The 22,207-nt window shown below is 35.2% G+C and overlaps 1 protein-coding gene across 1 annotated transcript; it reads left to right on the top strand.

Annotated features, from left to right (window-relative positions):
- Positions 1–5,112: 5,112 nt before the first annotated feature.
- On the top strand, positions 5,113–10,762 carry GUS2 (glucuronidase 2). The gene is made up of 10 exons (XM_090310850.1): positions 5,113–6,047; positions 6,740–7,018; positions 7,117–7,153; positions 7,295–7,478; positions 8,838–8,986; positions 9,069–9,302; positions 9,385–9,574; positions 9,677–9,802; positions 9,899–9,998; positions 10,153–10,762. Exons 2-10 carry the CDS (start codon positions 6,809–6,811, stop codon positions 10,543–10,545), a joined length of 1,623 nt encoding a protein of 540 aa, XP_090166976.1. The 5' UTR covers positions 5,113–6,047; positions 6,740–6,808; the 3' UTR covers positions 10,546–10,762.
- Positions 10,763–22,207: the final 11,445 nt, after the last annotated feature.

The raw sequence follows: 22,207 nt of genomic DNA, 5'->3' as shown, positions 1-22,207 counted from the left end.
AATATGGAAAGGGACAGGCTACACCTAAGTTTATGCATACTTTTCTCTTACACACGTAAAAAAAAATTTAAATTACAAAATGTCACGTGACAGCTTTTAAATATTTGCAACATGGAAGGGCGATACTTACTCCCGTCTAAGTCCATGTATCCCTTCTCTTACACACATAACAAAATAATTTTTAATAATTTTTTTAGAAAAAAACAAGTGTCGTGTGGGGTTCAGCAAAATTGCACAATAGATGAGTTATAATTTTTTCCTATATGGAAGGGCAATACTGCTGTATCTAAGTCGTTGGACTGCAAATTTTCACCATCAGAAAACGATCAGCGTTTGAGTTTTGGCCATAAGAGAGGAGATAATCATACTGGTAATGTAGCATAGCTCCGTCGTGTTGGGACCGCCGTTCATTGCCAACGCAATACAATATATACCCTTTTCAAAATTTTCATTTTTATGTTAGGGATCATTTTAATGGTTGTTTTTAAGACTCATTTTTAACTAATTATATTTTGATATTATTTCTTTGTGAAAATTAAGTTTACTTTTAATTTTATCATGACTTCTTTGTTTTATATATATATATATATATATATATATATATATATTGCCAATATTTATCTTGAATCTACATATTGTTTGAAATCATGCTCAAATTTAACATGGTAGTACACAGACTCAAAAGTAAATCATTCATTTTTTAAAAACAAGATATAAATAAGGATGCAAATTATTCTTTTCGAAACTTTAGGGATTAAAACATACAAGTTGAATGATAGAAATAGGACTAATCTAAAAAGTTCAAAAGTAAGATAAACATTTAGAAATTGTAGAATCTAAAAAATTAAAAAAAAAAAAAAATCAACTAAACTTGAATTTTAGAACCCAAAAGATATCAATAATCTAGTTGGATTAAAGAATAATGTATCCTCAATTCATATGCTTTTTTCCTAAATTCAGTTTGGATGACTAGTTTATATTTATAACCTGAACTCTAATGATGTAGATTAGGTTAGTTGTATCAAACGTTTATAGTGATCTAGGAACACAAATACTTATCATTGTGTAACGAATTAGTATCAGATACGTATAAGATACGGATACGTCCAAATACATGTGTGATACATATTTGAAGTATCTGATTTTTTATTTAAATATCAAATACGCGTATATACTTCCAGATACGTTATGGATATGTTGTGTCAATTTTTTTTCCTCCAAATTTAAGTCTAACCACCCCAAAAGACCAACCCACAACCCATCTTATTAAAAAGTCTACTTAAATCTAGCGATCTAAAACAAAATAGATTAACATTGAAAAATAATAAAGAATAAAAACATAAAAAGTTTAAAAAAAAATTGAATCGTAATTAAATCTTCATTCTTTCCTTCTCTCTCACTATCTAAATCATGATTCACACTTCCCTTCATCTTCAATTTCATTCTTCAATTTTCATCTCACATATACACACAGGATACGGGAATTATAGGAATTAACTAATCACACACAAAATATGGGAATTATAGGAATTAACAAATCAAAATGTTCACAAACATACGAGGTATGGGAATTATAGGAATTAACAAATTAAGATGTTCATACAGTAGATTTAAATATATACAATTATTTTTATTTATAATTTAACATTATAGAGAACCCAATGTACACATTAAATACTTGTCGTTTTCTCCAAATTTTCAGAAGTGGAACAGAGCAAATTCCCAAACTTTTAAAATTCTTTTTTAAAAAAGGAAAATGGTCGCACGAGGAAGAAAGTACATGAGTTAAAGCATCCACCTTTATTAACCAATAAAGTTTCTAATTACAAGGCTGATTCCGGCGCCTAATCCATCGTTAATAATCTTAAATACCTCTCTCTTTCTTTACTCAAGCCGTCACTTCATTTCACTAAATAAAAGTTTAAAATTTTTATGACATACTTTTTTATGATAAATTTTAAAATTTGATCAAATATTTATTTAGTATAGTTAATACATGTGACATGAAATGAATTTAGAAAAAATAGTATTTATAATAATATATTCATCGTTTCAAATTAATTTTTAGTGTATAACGTTGTTGAAAATGTTTGAGAAAATTTTTAAGAGACATAAATTTTTGAATGAATATACTTCTAGTTGAGTATAATATTTTAATAATTGACATGAAATCTAAGAGTAAAGAAAGAAAGGAAAATATAAAATTAAAATGATGGATCAAATTATAATGCATATGATATATTCGTTTGTGAACTAAAATTGGTACAAAAGTATCATAATAGTATAATATTTATCATTTTTCCTTTCATCACAGATGATTCAATCTCATAAAATTAGACAATATTATACTTCAATTTATGAAGAAAAAATGATTCCTCAATTTTTTGGATTCCGATAGATAAAGATAAGAGTAATTTCAATTTCTTCTTTTACACTTGCATATATACTATTCACTAATTTCACATTTTCACTTTAAATGAAATAGATTTTATTTATTTATATATTTATTTTTTGAAAATAATCTATTTTATATATTTATTTTTTGAAAATATCATTTCCAATATTTTCTATAACTTTGTTGAACATGATAGTCTTTTTTTTTGGATCTTGGGAGGCGCAAAAAAGAAAAAAAAACAGATAGAAAAAGAAAAGAAGTTTTAAAAGACAAGACAAAAAATCAAATTGCACATTCACATCTAATTAAAATTTAATCATTAAACTCTTTTAAATCATCTAAAATTTAGAATGGATGAAAATTAAAGATTTAACCAAATTTATGCAAATCTAAGAATTTAACTATTCCACGACTTGAAAACAAATCGATAAAGATCAAATTTCTATTATGTTTCTAGGATGCTATTATGTGCATGCATATGTTTGACAATAAATTTTTCAATGGAAAGAAAAATTAAGAAACAAAACTTTTATTTCATTAAATAAAGTTCAAATAATAAAAGTTCTAAAAACACCGGTCGGAGTACCCCTGATCCCTTTTAAAATAAATAGTAATTAAACAAATGAACAAATAAATAAATGAAATAACCATGAATTTTAAAATGCAGTACTCTTAGACTAGATCCTATCAAATGAGATCTAAATGCGGAAACGATAACATGTCCAAATGGTCGGGTCACGGATCCCTCTTGTCATTCGCTAGCCTATCTTTACCTTTGTCGGAAAAACATGAAAGAAAAATGATGAGTGTATAAATATACCCAGTAAGTGATTCACTATTGGGCCTACTAGGTGAACTGTTAGACTTTCTATCGAGGCTAGGTACACACTACACATCATAGGCATAGGCATAGGTATAGGCATAGGCGGCATAAAGACAAATTCGAAGGCACGCTTTCATAGGTAGTGATCCTGGGACACAGTCATAAGCATAAGTGGTACCCCCAAGGAACACCATAACATAGGCATTAGGTATAAACCCGAAGACTCACAACATGTGATGTGCATAGCTCGATAACAACACTAACAGTCTCACATAGACATAAGCATACAATCAGATTCTTAAATCATGTTTAGGGTTCAGAACAGTATCACAATTCATCCATCAATCAAACATTGTAACAATACAAAATATCAAAATTCCATAGCATAAACATAAACTTCCATACTCCCCACCAACAGTCCAACAAACACTACATAATATTTCAACCCAACATAGGAACCAATTCTTAACACATTGAGTTCGAGGGCGAACCGATAGTAGGTAACTTACTTGAATTTAGGCCAGAACGTTGTTATTCAAGCAAACCAACCCTTCTAGTTTCCACACACTTTGAATCAAATCCTAAAGTATGAACCATAAGTTAATTTTTAACCTTCATCTTCATATTCTGAATCACAAATTTATTCTACAAAAATTTAAACCACTTACCCAACACGTGGTTGGTTCTAAAACCACTTCAACACTTCAATTGAGCCGCCCAATCTGAACATACACCAATAGCAAAGGTTTAATATCAAATTACAACAACATAACCCAGTCCATAAAAGCATTGAAACTTTATCAACTTACCCAAAAGTACCAAAACTGCCTAAACGAACCTCTACTATGCTGAACAACTTCCTTAGAAATCCTAACTTCCTGAATCCAACTAAAAAATTCATGGGTAAATTAGTTTTGGCCAAAAATAAACCAATAATAATGAACATTCCAAAAAAACCCCAAAACTTATCCAAATTACATGATTCCAACGACCGAAAAAGTGGAAAGACGCCAATAGAAGTAGGCACGACTTCACTTGACCCATTGGCGATGTCAGATGGGCATTGACTGACTAGAACTACATCGACAGAGGAAGAATGATGCCTGGCTCGTTCTTGTCGGCTTTAGATCGACGATGTCAGGTGCTGGTTCCGGATCGACGTCGATGAGCGACTTCAAGTCGATGACGTTAGGTGCTGGTCGGCGAGCGACTTCGAATCAATGGTGTCAGATGCTGGTCGCCGAGTGTCACAGTTGTACTTCTCCAACCATGTGGCACCATAATTCACTCGTGATCATGGTCAGCCTTAAGGGATGCTCAAGTCCCAACTCGCTTTTTGCTTGACTCTTTGAAGCTTCATTAGACTTTAGGCGATGTTATTCCATCCTCAACTGATCCGAACTCATGCGGAATTGAACTTCATTCAGCCATACACGTCACCTGGACGTTTATTTTCCCTCATGTGCGACTCTAGCCGACTTGCCTCTACTCTAGGCCAAGTCTTGAAGCTCGACCTTGCCCATATATGAGGCTAAGGTATCACAATGTAACGTAACTCTTTGTCATCTTGGTGCCCCATAACACGTCCCCCACACTTCTACATCGCTTCGGAACTTCATCGGAATGAGTTCTGACCCTTTGTTAGGCCAAAACAGACTTATAACCCTCATTATTTCTTATAAAATACATCTCTTCATTGATGAAAATGAAATTTTGAATTCTCAAACCTAACACGATTCGAAAATTTTTACATTTCATTATTTCTTATAAAAGAAATAATCTCTTTATGTAAGAGGGAGTAAAACAATTCAAAAAACCGAGTCTAGCAACGAAATTAGCCGAACTGAGTTTGTCTTCTATTTATTTATTTTTTCTATTTTTTTCTTCCCCTCTCGTCTTTTACCCAAATTTCTTCTTCTCGGTCGATTTATTTCTTTTTCATAATTCTTCTCTCTTCTCTGTTTTTTCTTTATTTCTTCTCACTCTCCTCCTCTTTGTCTAGTGAATGCTAGAATGAAACATACTTCCATTCTTTCTTCTTCGGCTCATCTTCCATCTTCCAATTATTAATTTCTTTCTTATTTCAAATTTTAATGCAGAGATCTCTGATTACTCTCTTGTACAGTTCTCAAATTTCCTTCTTCTTTACTTGCAAAAACCATATGTCCAATGTATTTTCCTTCACACACTCTAATGTTCCCAAAAACCCATTGGACACATAAACCATCATGGAGTTCTAGGCCGGCGGCGGCGGAAATGGGTGATTCTGCAAGTTCCGGTTACCATAAAAATTTCCTGTTTCGATAGTCCCGAAATAGGGGTGGCGGCAGAATGGGTGATTGTCCGCCAAGATGAGTTTCGATTATCGGGAAAATTTTCATGGCACCTAAATAAATTTATGTCTAGGATTGAATGAGAGAGAAAATATAAGGGCATAATGGGTATGTACTTAAAAATGGAGGGCAAAAGTGGGAAACGAAAAATTCTCCATATCATCGGGAGGCGATGATGTTAGTGAATAGTACTGTTTGAATAACCAAACCGACGATTCTTCATTTTTGTTTATACCGAGCATCCGTCGGTGTTTGGAAGTAAGATCTTTAGTCAAAAGGACAAATATGAGAAAGACCCATTTCACCCACCATAGCTTTCACTGTACTTGCTCACCATAATTCGTTGCAATTCAAAAAGGAACTCGCAGGAAGGAGGTGAAAACGGCCAGTGGTTTCGCTGAAAAATACTAACATCCAAGCAGCTCCGAAAGTTCAACTGAAAAAGTAGTAGCATCGAAGCAGCTCCGAAAGTTCAACTAAGTTTCACCTTTCCATGGTATAGTTTATGGAATTTGATGCTTGTTTTTCTCTGGATTTGATCTGATTTGCTTGATTTGCATCTGGGTTCCCTTGAATTTGATTATCTTTCATCTTCTTTGTGTATAAGGCTGGGGAATTTCTCTTTAGCTTTGCAGATGGGTCTCTAATGATTCGGTTCTTAGTTGTACTTTTATTTGAGGATGACCTTATTTTCTTAAATATCAAGTACGTGTATTTTGATTTTTCTTAATAAAGAAAAACAACTAACTAGTACCAAATCTACGCACAACCCCAAGAATTCTATAACAACTACAAACTACATTAATCTTCTTGAATTTAAAGTCCAAAAGAAAAAAGAGGAAAAATTTGGTCGGCTTGGATATGAAAGGCCAATATACCTGTTTTCATCTAAGGTATTGAACTTTTTGTCTATAATCTTTTTTTCAATAAGCTTTAGTCTCCTATTTGGTGCAGCTTCAGTAAAATCTAGTTCGTCTCAGGCTACTGTAAGCTCTTGGCAATATTAATGGTTGAGCAATGTTTAACATAGTCAGGTGGAGACACTAAACAGCAGATCTTGTTCTTCCATCATATCTTTCACAAGCAACATATCCATTAAGAAAGTCATGTCATCTTTGAATCTTTCATTTTAGATGACAAGTATTCTTCTCTCATATTCTTATCTTTTTCTTCTTCCTTTTGGTGCAGGGCATGTGAAGTTGTGACCTGCGTGATTCTGTGGGAGTTGGTGTTTGAGGAATCTTATTTCGCTTACCAATGGACTTCAGCATCTCCTTGTTTCTTGTTTTAGTTTCTCTACCCACTACTTTGGCTCAGAGAGCTACACATGCTAGTATCATAGTAGATGGAGCTGCAAGAGTTGCTGAAACCGATGATAACTATATTTGTGCCACCATTGATTGGTGGCCTCATGATAAGTGTAATTACAATCGTTGTCCATGGGGGTATTCGTCTGCAGTAAATTTGGTGAGAATTAGATACTCTTCATCCTCGATGTTTGAACAGAGGATTTTGTCGCTAATTCTTTGTGATTGATTCAAGCTCTATATGTTTCCTTTTTTCAGAACTTGTCTCATCCTCTCCTCATAAAGGCAATACAAGGTATTCTTTCTTGATAGCGTGAATCTCGATGTTTTTATCCATCGTTAGAACTGTACTATGTGCAGTAAAATGTTTTCTTATAAGAATCCTCTTTAACTGCAATACTTACACCGATGTTGTGTGGCGGGTTCATGCTTGAAGCTTTTGAGCATTTGAGGATAAGAATTGGTGGTTCTCTACAAGATCAAGTGTTATATGACGTAGGAAGTTTGAAGACACCTTGCCATCCATTTCAAAAGGTGAATTGGGGGCTGTTTGGTTTTTCCAAGGGGTGTTTGCACATGAGCAGATGGGATGATCTAAACCAATTATTCAAGACCACAGGGTAAGCCATTTGATTCTTGTCTTTCTTTGCAACTCCTTGAAATATTTGTAACTTGAGAGGCATTTCATTAAAATGTTTTAAGTGTAGGGCATGTTATGTGTGACAGAAGTATCACCATTGAATGTTAGTGTAGATCATGTTTCTACCATTTCTGGAAGGCCTCCCTCTGTGAGAGCTGATGAATCTTGGTCATTATGGTGCATATGCAATCTGATATTTTCTTATGATAAAGTCATAAAACGTTGAATTCTTTACGGTCAGTTTGGTAGACGATTTGAAAATAAGGAATTCAATGAAACTATAGTTATATTTCATGTTTTCAAATGTGTTTGGTAGTAAATTCTTAAATTGAATTCAAATTTAAACAATTATTCAAAATATGTTTGATAATATATTTAAAAACAATAGAACTAATTGTGCTTACCCACAACTATTAGCTTGAATAGAAATTATTGTTAGTTTATTTATGAACTTGTTTTATTTATAAATTTTGTATAATTATTATTTGTAATATCATATCACTTATAAAACATTATATAATACATATTCGATAATATATTTAAAAACAATAGAACTAATTGTGCTTACCCACAACTATTAGCTCGAATAGAAATTATTGTTAGTTTATTTATGAACTTGTTTTATTTATAAATTTTGTATAATTATTATTTGTAATATCATATCACTTATAAAACATTATATAATACATATTCTAATGGAAAATTGCATTGTCTGACAGATACATTTTAAGAAACCAAACCCATGATTTCAACTCTTTTGTAATTGCAGCTGTGACAATTACATAGCAATTACATAAAAATTAGATAGCAATCACATAACAATCACCTAGAAATCAGATAACAATCAAATTTTCAGGCGGAAGTTTTTTTTACATGTTTGCAAAAAAGAAAAACCTAGGAACACACTTAATTTTCAATTTTTTTTTTATTTATTAAAGTTGCAATTGCCCCTATTTTAATTGAACAAAAATAATTGAGTTTATAACATCAAATACTATATTCATTTACACTTTCTCTTTCTTAATATAATTCTAGATTTGAAAATTTTAAATTCAAAAATCTGAAAACAATGAGAACACATAAAATTGTTGTTTTTAAAATTTACATTGTTTTGATCTCAACATCCAAAAACAGCATAGAAACAAAATCTAAATTATCTACCAAATACATATTTGTTGAATTAATCTGCAAACATAAAACACAATCCAAATTTCCTACCAAACATATTCTTAGTTCTCTAACTCCTTTATGCTTTGAATCTTTATCGAGGTAACAAGGAAATATTAGATTAGAACATTCCTCCACACGTCTTATCATGGGTCAAATCTTTCATTTTCAGGGCCATAGTGACCTTTGGCCTGAATGCACTACATGGAAGGCACCGGATTCAGAGAGATAAATGGGTAGGAGAGTGGGACTCTACTAATGCTCAGGATTTTATGAATTATACCATATCAAAGGGATATGTGATAGATTCATGGGAATTTGGTAAAATACTCTTAAAGTTACCATTCGTTAGGATCATTCGGTCTGTGGCATCAGCTCAAATTTTATATCCTTGAAACTGCAGGTAATGAATTGAGTGGACATGGTGTTGGTGCGAGTGTTGATGTCGAATCATATGCAAAAGATGTGATCAAGCTAAGAGACATCATCGATGATTTGTACAAGAATTCCGACTCAAAACCTTCACTCGTAGCACCAGGAGGATTCTTTGAGCCGGAGTGGTATGCTAAGCTTCTTCAGGTTTCAGGATCTAATGTTGTGAATGCCGTCACACATCATATTTACAATCTTGGGGCCGGTAAGTTAATGCATTGTCCAAAGACAAATGGATCAATTTGGTCATCTGTGTCAATTATTCGTTGTTATTCTTTTCGTTCTAGGCATCGATCCCCATCTTGCAAACAACATCCTGGATCCACATTACTTAAGCAGGGTATCAGAAGTCTTCAATAGGCTAGACCAGACCATCCAAGTTCATGGTCCATGGGCGTCTGCATGGGTTGGAGAGTCTGGCGGGGCCTATAACAGCGGTGGTCGTCATGTATCCAACACATTCATTAATAGCTTTTGGTAATCTTCATTCACAAAAACATGTAGTCATGCCCTTGTAATGCTTGTTTTGAAGTGGGTGTAATGTCACGGAATTGTTTGTATGTTACATGTAAACTCTAGGTACTTAGATCAGCTGGGATTGGCATCCAAGTACAATACCAAAGTGTATTGTAGGCAGACATTAATTGGAGGTCACTATGGTCTGCTGAACACATCCACACTTGTGCCAAATCCAGATTTTTACAGGCAACACTTTTACAAATTTAGCAATATTAACTCTTTTAGTCTACTTTTTAGTCCTTTGTGTATCTGATCTTTAGATCTGTTTCATTTTGTGAACAGTGCTCTTCTGTGGCATCGGCTTATGGGAAAAATTGTTCTTCCTATTGGTACTGATGCTTCGTCGTATTTACGATCTTATGCTCATTGTTCTAGAGGAAATGTAAGTGCTCCTTTCATTCAATTTGAAAGCCATTTTTAGAACTAGCTTTACATCATCAAATCTAATATGCTCCCTTTGAAGTTGTTCCAACTCAATCTTACGTTATCCATAATCAAGATATTAATTTGCTTTGATTGTTGTATTTTGTTTGCAGACTGGTGTGACTGTACTTCTGATCAATTTGAGCAACCAAACACGTTTCTCAATCCATGTCCAAAACAGCAAAAATGTGTTCCTGAATGTCCAAGAAAATGGGGTTAAGAGAGAAAAATCCTTCCTAAAAGGCATGAAAAAGACTGTAGCATGGATTGGCAACAAAGTCTCTGATGCAACAGTTTCAAGAGAAGAATACCACTTGACTCCAAAGGATGGTTACCTCCAAAGCCAAACCATGCTTCTAAATGGATCTCCATTGGAGCTCACAGCTGATGGAGAGATCCCAAGTTTGAATCCTATCCTCCGAGACGTCAACACGCCGATCCATATGGATCCGTTGTCCATTGCTTTCATAGTATTCCCCAACTTCGATGCACCATCTTGCTTGTGATTACAAACCTTACTATGCTCATGCTTTCGCAACACAACTGTAAAGTTTATTGAAGCTGCATAAGTTCTGAATAATTGTTCAAAATAATCAAGTTATTGTTTCTGTAATGATTAAATTGGAAAGATGTATGATAATGCGTGGTTAACAACTTGTGAAGAAATAGAAGTGTTACCTAACGGTGACAAACATAAATGTTACCAAATAGTGTTGTATTTCATTGTCTTTGCAATTCTTTTGTTGGTGAAGCTAATAAATCTACATTGCCGTGCTCGGCTACTGAATGTTTAACCTTTCAATTCTTGGATTATTGAATTTTCTTTTGAAAGCTTCAAAAATTCTGAATACATTTGATTTTTCTGTATTTTTCTTAATTTTTCTATAAACTTTAAAGCCAAACAGCGTATTGATGTAACGCATTGAGACTTAAATTGATCTACAAAGTTTCATATTTATTTCAATTCAATTCTTCCAATATTTGTTTTTGGTAAAATAAAGCATTTAATATAAATCTCATTTTTAATTTTTTTCAGTTTAATAAATGCAGAGTGAGGATAAAACATAAGAAATTTCCACTTCAATAAATTCATTATTAAAGATTTGTGAAATACCCATACACTGGGCAATTTAGAAATAATACAGAGACAAAAAAAAAAAAAAAAAAAAATTAGCCTACTCTAAAATTAGAATCTAGGTTAAACGTGCTTAAAATACACATAAAAAGATAGAAAACCTTTACCTTTGTAGAACAAGTGAGAATCCAATTCTCCAATTGGGATTTCACCAAAAGAGCAACCTTTTTATCCTGAGAAACCTTGGGTAATTTTTAGTTTGTGGGAACCAATTGAATTGGGATAAAGAAAGAGGGGGAATTTTTTTCGAGAAGAAAAAAGTGCAGAGCAATTCTTTTTGAATCACTCAAGCAAATTTTTTGATCAACATAGATGGGGAGGGAGAGAAATGTGGGATCACCTACGTTTTTAGATAACTCCCCTACATAAGAGTTATCTGATTAATTAATTAAATTAATTAGTAATTAATAAATAATTAATTAATCATTAATTAAAACTAATTTAATTAATCATTAATTAAAACTAATTTAATTAATGATTTCATTTAAATCATATTACATGAAGCATTTCTCACATAATCTATAGTTAATTGAATAGAATCAAATTAAATTAAATTAAATAATTATTTAATTTTCTAATTAAATTATCTCAAAATTAAATATCAAATATTTAATTTGGTTTACATTTGAATCATATTCAATTGGATTTCTTTCATAACCTATGATTTTTATGTGCACAAAATACATATTAATTTTAACCTATAGTTTCAGTATGAATCCAATTCATTAATATTTGAACTTTAAATATTTATTTCTTCCATAAATTAATTTTGAATCATATCCAAAATTAATTAGGTTATAAAGTTTAAATAAAATATAAACTTTATATTATAATGTATCATTATACATTATAACTTGTAGAAATATAAGTTATTCCATCTCTTTTATCTAAAACAATTAGGAAAAAGCACTGAAAATGCAATAGTTTGATAAAAAATTCATAGAGATAATTACATCGTCTGATCACATATACACACAATGCCTATTTGTTTACAAAAAAAATTATAAATCATGCCTTGTTTGGTGCAGAAAGTTGTTGGGATTGATGTCCTAATTCTCCCGGAGTCCTGTAGTTTGTAAACTGTACACATTGTTATGAATAAAATAAGAGCTATTTTATTTTGCATTTACTCATATCCAATAGACAAAGCTCCATGGTTATTGTATGTAAACTTAAGCATGTATATGAAATATACAAGTGGATCATGCCTTAAGTGATAACCTAAAAAGGTCTGTAGTATAAGGATTAAGGAGGGATACCTGATCCTGGTGACACCACGAATATAGCCCACTTTGTAGAGATTTGCAAGTGTTGTGAACTACTATAGATGGTTATCCTGACCATTCATGTGGAGATATGTGAGTGGGGGTATCCTATACAAAGAGTTTGTATAAGACCGGACCATGAGATGAATAGTCTCTTTATATAACGCCATACTTGAAACTTACATCTCACCTAAACAACCATAGGTGACATGACCTCAATCCTGAGTGTTTTGGGAACTCCTGCCTTTGAGGACGGTCCTTTGATTAATATGGGTGAGAGTGGCTAGATTGCTAACTCAACAAGCCTATCTTTTTGGGGATTTGTCTAATTTGGGAGCTGAGAACTTAGTTACATAAGATGGAATTCACTCATTCCCCGAAGCAGGGGTAAGTAGATAGATTGCTCCCTTAAGAGTTGATTCCGGGTCTTGAACATATTGGCCACAACTTCTCTTTGGAAGAGAGGACCCAGTCATAGTTGGACTATGACTTATGTTCATTAGAGGGATCAGTGGTACTTAGAAGTTAGATGTAACTATAGGGACATAACGGTAAATTGGCCCAATTGTACTTACAAGCGATCTGTGAAGGATTATCGCACTGTTGATTGGTTGATATGGACACATATATCTGTAGTGAAGAGAGTGCAACTTTCAGTCTTTAGTGAAGTGTCCAGCAGTTAACGGATGGTGGATCTCGTGACTAAAGAATTTAGTCAGTTATTCACGTATCGTTGGAGCTTCAAGCTACAGGCCCATAAGGTCCCCTTGGTAGTTCAATGGATTCAAGTTGAGAATCAGTTCTTGGGGTCGATTTGAAATGTTCAAATTGACAAGATGAAATTCAATTATATATGATATAATTGGTATGATGTATGAGATACATCAAGTGGAGGATTAATGTAAATATGATTTACATTAAGTACCATAAAATAGAAAAAGAACTATAGTTTATATGTTTCATGAGATGAAATATTAAAATTATAGGTTATAAATATAATATGGTAAGTTGGTTATCATATTTATTTATATTAATATTAATAATTTAATAATTATCTCTTTTTCTCTAATAACTAATTGAGTAGGAGGTTATTGGTGTTTTTATGGTAACTGTGAGATAAAAGGAAAAATACTTTCCTAAAATTAGAGTTGCTATTTTCGGAAAGAAACTCACTGAGAATGCTATCAAGTGAAAACATTTCATTAAGCGATAGCTCATAGAGAGACTAAATGATCGTGGAGTGTCACTATACGATAGTTCACTCAGCTGGTCGTAGCTAAACGATCCCAGGACATTGTCTATACGATAGGCTGCCATCTTCCACACGATTGAGCATATCATCTATACGATAAACTTTGTCATCTCCCACTTGTTCAATCGTCTACACGATTATTGTTCCTCCAATCTCTTCCTCTAACCAAAATCATACATAGCCCACAACTCTTGGATTCTCACACCGAGAATACCAAGGTAACCATTGTGGTGGTGTCCTCACTCAACTCGATTGAGTTTGAGGTTTTGGAGGCTGTTTGTTGGGTTCATGTTCATTGTGCTCGTGTTGTACTAGTCGTTGTGTTTGAGCGCTGTGTATTGTTGTCTTGGACACTTGGAGTTTGAAGAATGAGTCTTCAAAGGTATGATACTCTATCCCTTGATTATCTTGGAAGCATGCTGTAATTTCTAGTTGTTGCATGACCTGTTAGTTTCCGTATATTGACTGTAATTGTTAATGTTCAATTTCGAATGGAATTTAGAACGATCCTTTTGCTGCTCATGGAAATCCTCATATCTGATTTCCTTCAAAATTCTGTTTATGCGATCGCGAGGAAGTCTAAAGCCAAAATGAAGATTGCATAGTTAACCAAGTCAGTGGATTCATGCGATGGGAAATGATGTGACACAGGTGGTGGAAGTTAAATAAAAAAGCAAGTTGGTAGCTGATAAGAAAGCTTTACGATAGAACCAATGAACTTCTATCGTGCAACATACGACACATTAGGGTATGACATTTAATGCATCTTATCAACACAATTATTAGTGAGAGAAAAGAAGCTGCCCTCGGATGCTATAAATACACCATGAGAATACTATGTAGAAGATACTAAAAAAATTAGAAGAAACTCTGTTCAAAATCATTACTTCTCTTTTGACCTAGCCATGAATCTCAAGTGAGAGCTTAGGTTTTCCCTAGAAGCAGAAGAGAAGCACCATCTTCAACACAATCCAAGTGAAGCAGTCATTGGTAAAGCTAGAGGAAGCAAGAAATTGCACACCACGACTTGACTCTCTCTATTTCTCATCTATCATAGTTTTATTTGTATTGTGTAACATTGAGGAACATCTTTTATCAATATGAATGCATATTTAGCTGATACTTTATCCATTTCTGCTATTGTCATCATGAGCAACTAAATCCTTTATTGGTTGAGAAGTATTTAGCTAACATGAACTAAGTAAAACATATAGTTATGCATTCAACTTGCTTTATGTATACTTATTGAATTATTTGAATAAATCGAAAGATTATTCCGAGTAGATTAAATCTAGGTTTAAAAGAGCTAAAGAATTAGATCCCATAAAACAAGAAGAGAGCTCCTTTAGAAATAAAGAAATATCTTTGGCAATAAACACTCATCACATGCATCTTAGAAATAGGATATCGTGGCTCTATGCATTGAAAGGTGTAAGTTATAATTTTGAGTTATCTGCTTGAACGCATGTTTTATGCATTTACTTAGGAATGTTATTGAATACTTTTCTCAACCCTACTTTTATCCATACGAATTTAATACTCATCCCATAGACTGTCTCATGTAGATTGTATTGTCCATCACATTTGTGATTCGAATAGCATAAAATCAACTCATCATTCATTCAGTAACATAGACACGTCAAGATCAAAACAGTAATTTTCAATGCATACTTACAACGGAATCACTGAGTTCGACCCTAAACTCACTAGGACTCTAACTGAAATTATACTTGGGTTCGACTAGATAAAACAATGCGTTATAAATCAACACTTAGCATTCATTCCATCGCATAATAAAAATGCATCAAGTTTTTGGCGCCGTTGCTGAGGATTGCGATAACCAAGTGTGCTAAGATTATTGTTTTTTATTTTCGCAAGGGTCGGTTTTTGGACTATTATACCTTTAGCTATGAAAAAGATATAAGCATTTTATGAGCAAAGGATCTATGCCTAAGCTTGTATTTGACCCAGAGATTGAAAGGACCTTTCATAGAAGACAAAGAGAAAATAAAAAAAGACGAAAAAACAATAAGCTCAAAGGATGGCAAATCAGCGAGATCACCCAGAAGAGTTGCTTGTAGTGATTAATAATGATGCAGATGTTCTTGCCAACCCCATTCTTTTAGCAAATGATCGCAATAGGCCCATCAGGGACTATGCATCGCCCAACTTGTATGATTTCTCACCAAGAATCATGCAACCAGTTTTAGATGGAACGAGGTTTGAAATGAAACTTGTAATGCTTCAAATGATTCAGACGACCGGTCAGTTTGGGGGTAGGTGAGGAAGGATCCTCATGCCCATTTAAGGAGTTTTATTGAAATTTGAAATACATTTGTATTCCCAAACATCACTCCAGAAGAAGTTTGATGCACTTTGTTTCCATTTTCATTGTGTGATGATGCTAGAAAGTGGGCATACTCACTTGAATCAGACGAAACCACATCATAGGAGCAAGTAGTAGAAAAGTTTATGAAGAAATACTTCCCACCGATGGAAAATCGAAGAGAAGAAGGGCAATTACAAACTTTCAGCAAGAAAAGAATGAAACACTCAATGTTGTGTGGGAAAGATTCAAGAGGTTAGTACGAGACTGCCCGCATAATGGACTCCCTAATTATCTACAAATGGAAATATTCTATTATGGTTTGAATTCAGCATCACAAACAGTTGTAAGCGCCGCCGCGGAAAACAGACTATTGGAGAAGACGTACTTTGAAGCTAACAACATTCTCGATCGAATCTCAAAGAATCATGAAAATTGGAAAGAAAATGAATATGACTCAAGGTCAAACGAAAAAGGACAGAGTAATGGCGCCATCACATCGCTCCAAACATAGGTTAACGCGATGACTAACCTATTACAAACGATGACCCTAACCAAATCTGGCACAAGAAATGGGCAAGTGAACCAAGTGAACATAGTTACTCAGATGACTAATGAAAATTGCATTCTGCATGAAAGACTTCACTCTTTTGAGGTATGCCCATAAAACCCACAATCTGTTTAATTTATAAAAAATTACCCTTTCTCCAATACCTACAATCAAGGTTGGTGAAACCACCTCACTTTTTCACAGGGAGGAAATCATCAATCACAAGCCAACCCTTACAATGCCCCTAGAGATGGACCACATGTATTCCATCAAAGACAAAATGGGCATAAAAAGAACAGCAAGCTCATCTCAACCACCAACCACCTCACCTTTGAAAAATTTGTTGAAGGAATATATACAAAAAAATGAAACGGCTCTCCAAAATCAAGCGACATCAATTCACAATCTTGAAATCCAAATGGGACAAATCGTAGGAGAGTGGAAGAACAGGCTGCAAGGTTCACTTCCAAGCACCACTAAGGTTCCTCGCAATGTAGGGAGTTCAGGAAAGGAATAATGTCAGACAGTGACATTGAGAAGTGGATGCATTATAACAGAAGCTTTGAAGGAAAACTCAAACAAAACTGTTGTTGAGACGCAAAAATTTTTGGGGTTGATGCTTTAAACTCTCGTTGGGTCCTGTAGTTTGTAAACACTGTATTGAACAAACACTTGTGATGTAATAATATATGATATTTTTCTTCACTATTGTCTATGAAACATGGGAGGTTTTATTTGCTTTACCACAAACCAATAAACTAAGATCCCTGGTTGTCGTTGTAACTTAAGCATGTATGTGGAGACATACAGGTGGATCATGCCTTAAGTGATAACCAAAATGGTCTGTAGTATATGGATATAAGAGGGAAACCTTATCTGGTGATGCTATGGATGCGACCCGCTTTGTAGAATAGTTACAAGTGTTGTGACTTGCTACAGATGATCTGATCCTAATCATTCATGTAGAGACATGCACGCGGGGCGTCCTATACAAAGGAGTTTGTATAAGATCAGACCACGAAGTGTTATAGTCTTGTTATATAACGCCGTTCATGAAGAGACTTCACTTCATTAGGATGACCATAGGTAACATGACCTCAATCCTGAGTGAGTTGGGACCTCCTGCCTTTGAGGGTGGTCTTTTGATTTGCATGGGTGAGAGTGGCCCAGATTGCCGACTCAGACCTACCACTTTAGAGATTCATCTGATTGGGGAGCTGGGAACTTAGTTACACAAGATGGAATTCACTCCTTCCCCGAAGTAGGGGTAAGTAGATAGATTGCTCCCTTAAGGGCTGATTCCGGGTCGTTTAGGTAAGATGCAAGTCTCTACTATCAATGACGTTATATATAGAGTCTAGTCATCTCGTGGTCCAGGTCTTATACAAACTCTTTGTATAGGACACCCTTGCTCGCACGTCTTTACATGAATGGTCAGAATTTACCATATGTAGTAGTTTACAACACTTGCAAACCTCTACAAAGTGGGCCGTATCCGTAATGTCACCAGGATCAGGTATCCCACTTTAATCCTTATACTACAGACCTATTTAGGTTATCACTTAAGGCATGATCCACTTGTATATCATATATACATGCTTAATTTCACATAAGATAACCAAGGAGCTTTGTTTATTGGATATGAGTAAATGTCAGAATTAGATAACACTTATTTTATTCATTGAACAATATGTATATTTACAAAACAACGAGACTCCGGGAGAATTAGGACACTAATCCTAACAATCTCCCACTTGTCCTAATGACTCGAGATATTAATGTACAATACAATATAAAAATGTATAATATACAATAAACTAGGGCATACCCCAGTATCATCTCTCACTTACCCTAGACAAGATGCCGCATGTCTCGCAGACCCAGACTCTCTAGGTGACCCTCGAACACTTTAGCAGTGAGGGCATTTGTAAAAGGATCAACAACGTTGTGCTCCGATGCGATCTTCGTGACTATCACATCATTGCGATGCACAATCTCTCTGATAGGGTGATATTTTCGTTCTCTGTGCTTACCCCGATGATGACTCCGAGGCTCCATTGAATTTGCCACAGCCTCACTGTTATCACAATACAGTGTGATCATCCATATTTGGAACAACTTCCAAATCTAAAAGGAACTTCCTCAGCCAAACAGCCTCCTTAGCTGCTTCACAAGCTGCTACGTATTCGGCTTCCACAGTGGAGTCCTCGATGCATCCTTGCTTGATGCTTCGCCAGACTATAGCCCCTCCATTTAGAGTAAACACTGACCCCGATGTTGATTTGCGAGAATCTCGATCGGTCTAAAAGTCAGAGTCCGTGTATCCTGTAAAGATCAGATCCTTATCTCTATACACAAGAATGTAGTCCCTCGTTCTCCGAAGATACTTAAGGATCGTCTTGACCATCGTCTAGTGATCAAATCCTGGATTGGACTAATATCGACTGACAATCCCTACTGCATAGCAAATGTTGAGTCTGGTACACAACGTCGCATACAACAAGCTTCCTACAGTAGAAGCATAGGGAATCTGTCTCCCTCTTGAGGTGTTTTAGGACATTGATCCTTAGACAGAACGATTCCATGCCTGAAGGGTAACAAACCCCTCTTGGAATCCTGCATCCTGTACGTGATCAACATTTGATCAATGTACGATGCCTGAGATAGGGCTAACCTTTTGTTCTTGCGATCCCAAATAATCTGGATCCCGAGAACATACTGTGCCTCACCCAAATATTTCATTTGAAACTGGACAGCTAGCCACTCCTTAATGTTAGTCCGATACCCTACATCATTCCCAATGAGTAGGATATCATCCACATACAGTACCAAGAAAGCTACTGAGCTGTTGATGGTCTTCTTGTAAACACAAGGCTCATCAATGTTCTGGTCAAAGCCAAACGACTTGACAATAGTGTCAAATCTGATGTTCCAAGATCTAGATGCTTATTTCAGCCTATAAATGGACTTATTAAGCTTGCAAACTCTTTGCTCTTGATCTGGAACTATGAACCCTTCTGGTTAAGTCATATAGATGGTCTCCTCAAGATTATCATTAAGAAAGGTAGTCTTGACATCCATTTTCCATATTTCATAATCATAAAATATGGTTATGGACAGGAGGATTTTGATAGACTTCAGCATGACAACAGGTGAGAAAGTTTCCTCATAGTCAACTCCTTTAACTTGGGTATAACTCTTTGCCACGAGTCTAGCCTTAAAGGTTTGTACCTTTCCATCTACACCTCTCTTTTGCTTATAGATCCACTTACACCCAATAGGTCTTACCCCATCAGGTGGATTAACAAGCTTGTAGACGTTATTGAAGTACATAGACTCCATTTCCTACTTCATGGCCTTAACCCATTCCTCTTTGTCAACATCCTCCATTGCTTTCTTAAAAGACAACGGATCCTTGATTCCATCATTCGTAATGACGTTTTGGGCTTCAGTCAAACCCATGTAGCAATCTGGTGGGTTCATGACCCTCCCACTACGTCGAGGCAGTCTCAACTCTTGAGCTGGTTGGCTAGACGTTTCGACCTCAACAACTCTTGTTGATTTGTCAGCCTGTTCAACAACTCTTGTTGAACCCTCAGCAGTCTCAGTCTCACTAGAGATCTCACGTAAAATGAGCTTACTTCGTGGCTTATGATCCCTCATGTGGTATTCTTCCAAGAAGATAGCATTATTGGAAACAAACACTTTGTTCTCAATCGGATCATAGAAGTATCCTCCTCTCGTTTCCTTGGGGTAACCTACAAAGAATCAAACCTTCAAATGCGGTTCTAACTTGTTTGGGTTAGTCGCTAGCACATGTGCTGGACAGCCCCAAATCCTAAAGTGGCGTAAACTACCTTTACTGCCTCTCCATAACTTAAAAGGTGTTTCAGATACACTTTTTGAGGGAACGTTGTTCAGGATATAACATACAGTCTACACTGCATAACCCCAAAACGAGTCTGGAAGATAAGCATAACTCATCATAGATCAAACCATGTCCAACAAGGTCCTGTTTCTTCTTTCTAATATACCATTCTGCTGAGATGTTGATGCGTTATTTTATTATGTGGAAATATGGATGATATATGTTGATGGAATTGCGTTGTACACTTAAGTTTCCCCAGCGGAATTCAAGTATAAATTCCTCTGAGTTTCCTGGTAAGTCTAGGGTCGAACACAGGGACTTGTGAAAATAGTTGCGTTGGTGATTTTTATGAAGACTTGTGGTAACCAGTTAAATAAATAAATCGTTGGGTTTGTTGTTTGCGTCGATGAAAATAAATAACGAATGCGGCAGAGTTTGAAAAGAGTTGGTAAACGGGAAATACGATGAGTATGCAGTGAATAGGTTGACAAAAGTTTCGGCTAACACTCCCTAGAATGCATTCATGCTTTGCGATCATGCAACATGCATACAATAGTAAACCACCTCTCGGCGTGAATGCTATGGATTTTAAGGCTAGAACGCATGCGATAAATATGCGATAAGTCTATAGGGTTTACACATAAACCTCTATCTCTATTTATGTGATGACAACATGACATTCACACAAATATGCGACCACATAATATCATTCCCATTCCTAGGATGCATGGGATGCAAGTTGACAAATAGAGCTTAATCTTGCCCTTTCAAGTCCAGATTCTAACCTAGCTCTCTCGAGACATTAGGTTCTTTCTTTAGATTCTCACTCGAGTACCCCCTAAAGGGTATTTTGCACAGCATAAAACAAGACAATCGCAAGCAATGAACTTCCTAGGTCATGCTAGCTTAGTTCTTCTCAACCCATTCAACTAGTTTAGCTACTCATGCGTATTAAGAGAGTGAGCAGATGTAAAAATAGAACTTCCATTGAATAGATATGAGATGAAGTACAAAATAACAGTGCAAGTATAGTAAAGAGCCTGGTAGCAATTTCTTGCTGCCAGGCGTTTACACTGTTTCTACTCATACTCTAAAGATATTCTCACTCTCGCGAGAGTCGGCCCGCTCTCTGCTCTTACGCCTCAAGGTTCTCTCTCGAACTGCCCTGGGCGATCTTCGGCGCCACCACTCTTCCCTTGCTTCGCTGTAAAATGGAAAAAAAAACTATGAACAGAAACAATTGGTGAACTTGTTAACTGATCAACCCCTTTTCTGAAGAATGCACTTGGTATTTATAGGGTATCAATGGTGAAAGGCGACTTCTCTCTCCTGGTTGTACAGATGGGATAGCTTTATTTCCTGATTGATGCGCTGAATGATTGTCATCGATAAAGCTGAGTGTACTTCGTGACCGTTATCGGCTGTCAACTTAATTTGGATCTGACTGTCATCAGCTTTCTATCCCATCGCTCTTAATTATCCTTTCACTCGGATGCGTCCATCATGTTGCGTTAACCAAGTTGTGGTGATTCTTCTTGGGCAAATGTTTGCAAGCATGATCAACGCAAAGTCTTGCGGTGAAGTTGTGCTCGACCAATGTATTCCTATGATCGCAATCTCTGCATTGTGTTAACGCATATTCTGCAAAAAAATGTAAAGATCAACTGCTCTAATGCGTTGGACGCATGCAACCGCAATATTATAGAATTTATGCTTAATGGACGCAATTTAACATATTTCATCAATGCAATCCAATATTATTTAAGAACTTA

Source organism: Benincasa hispida, chromosome 2 (assembly GCF_027475165.1).
Source record: "Benincasa hispida cultivar pf3 chromosome 2, pf3_genome.v1.1, whole genome shotgun sequence".
Taxonomy (NCBI): domain Eukaryota; kingdom Viridiplantae; phylum Streptophyta; class Magnoliopsida; order Cucurbitales; family Cucurbitaceae; genus Benincasa; species Benincasa hispida.
Note: the sequence above shows the minus strand (reverse complement) of the source record. Positions and strands in the feature narration are given on the sequence as shown.